Source organism: Agrilus planipennis, unplaced genomic scaffold (genome assembly GCF_000699045.2).
Source record: "Agrilus planipennis isolate EAB-ADULT unplaced genomic scaffold, Apla_2.0 scaffold124, whole genome shotgun sequence".
Classification (NCBI taxonomy): domain Eukaryota; kingdom Metazoa; phylum Arthropoda; class Insecta; order Coleoptera; family Buprestidae; genus Agrilus; species Agrilus planipennis.
Genome location: NW_020438950.1, coordinates 371,978 through 373,191, shown reverse-complemented (window position 1 = coordinate 373,191; position 1,214 = coordinate 371,978). Strand labels below are relative to the sequence as shown.

The following is a 1,214-nucleotide window of genomic DNA, read 5'->3' as shown; positions in this document are numbered from 1 at the left end:
AGCGGTAATAGTAAGCATCCCTCCCATACAACTGCCTGTTGCTCTTTATACAAACTAGGTATCACTCTTCTGTCTCTGAAACTCATCCCTACATTTTTAAGTATATTTAACATCTTGTCCCATTTAACATTATTAAAAGCTTTTTCTAAATCTACAAATTCTATATACGCGCTCTTTCCTTTTTTCTATCGTTTTCTCCATTGTTACCCGTAAAACTAGAATAGCCTCGAGTGTTCCTCGATTTCTTCTAGACCCAAATTGATTGTCCTCACATAAATAAATATAATCCGAAATTCTATTGGCTTCGGAAAAGTACGATTAGATTAATCTTCAATTCTGGAGTTTATTAGGTACTTTTTTTTTAATCATATTTAATTTATTTTACATCATATAGTTTGTACAAATATTTTCATTTACAACCTGATTATATTATATACATTACATGCACTTTAACAAAAGAATAACGCAGAACGGTACACTGGAGTTTAGACTTTGTTGTTTGATATTTAAAATAAGGATAATAATACCACAATTTGGCGTACATTTTGATTTGTTTATTTATTTTAATAATGGTCATAGTCATGATCGTAATAAGCTTGATGGCTTCCTCCATAATCATTATAGTAGACCTTTTCTAAACCACCTGGAAAAAAAAATAAAAATTAGAAAAACATAAAAATAGTACACTTAAACGATTGTTATTGTTGCTAAAATAATCGTTACTCTAATTACTGTCACTCAGTGTTAATTAATATTGAAAATAGCCACAATTTTTGTTGTCAATTATTAATTATAGTTCATTTGAAAAGCTCGATTGCCTTAATTATTTTTTTAGTTTTGTTTTGATGATAGGTAATTGTTTCGGGATGAAGATATATGGAGGCTACCATTAAATATTTTTGTTTAAATTTTATCATTAAATCAAAATATTACGGGACTTGAACTAATTTGAATGGATAATCTAAAACAATTTTTAGTAGACTTAATTAGGTAGATACCTACTTGAAATGATAATTATCAATAACTTTGTAGAAATTGCTGATTGTATCTGTATGTAAATAAAACTACTTAGTTTTAAAGGTGAAGATAGTTATATAAGTTAAATTATTTCTTAAAATTTTTATCTAAGATCATTATACGTCGATTTAATTTGTTCCTTTAATAATTTTACAAGGATGAATTTTCTTCTAACAAAACCAATTTCATTTAGAGAT

General features: G+C 26.9%; 1 protein-coding gene across 1 annotated transcript in view; it reads right to left on the bottom strand.

The window, feature by feature from the left end:
• Window positions 1–453: 453 nt before the first annotated feature.
• LOC108734995 (cuticle protein 7-like) overlaps window positions 454–1,214 on the bottom strand; it is a 17,053-nt gene continuing 16,292 nt past the window's right edge. The window contains exon 3 of the mRNA XM_018466775.1: window positions 454–643. Coding sequence (XP_018322277.1) covers window positions 564–643 — 80 coding nt within the window. The 3' untranslated portion in view covers window positions 454–563. The remainder of the gene's footprint in view (window positions 644–1,214) is intronic.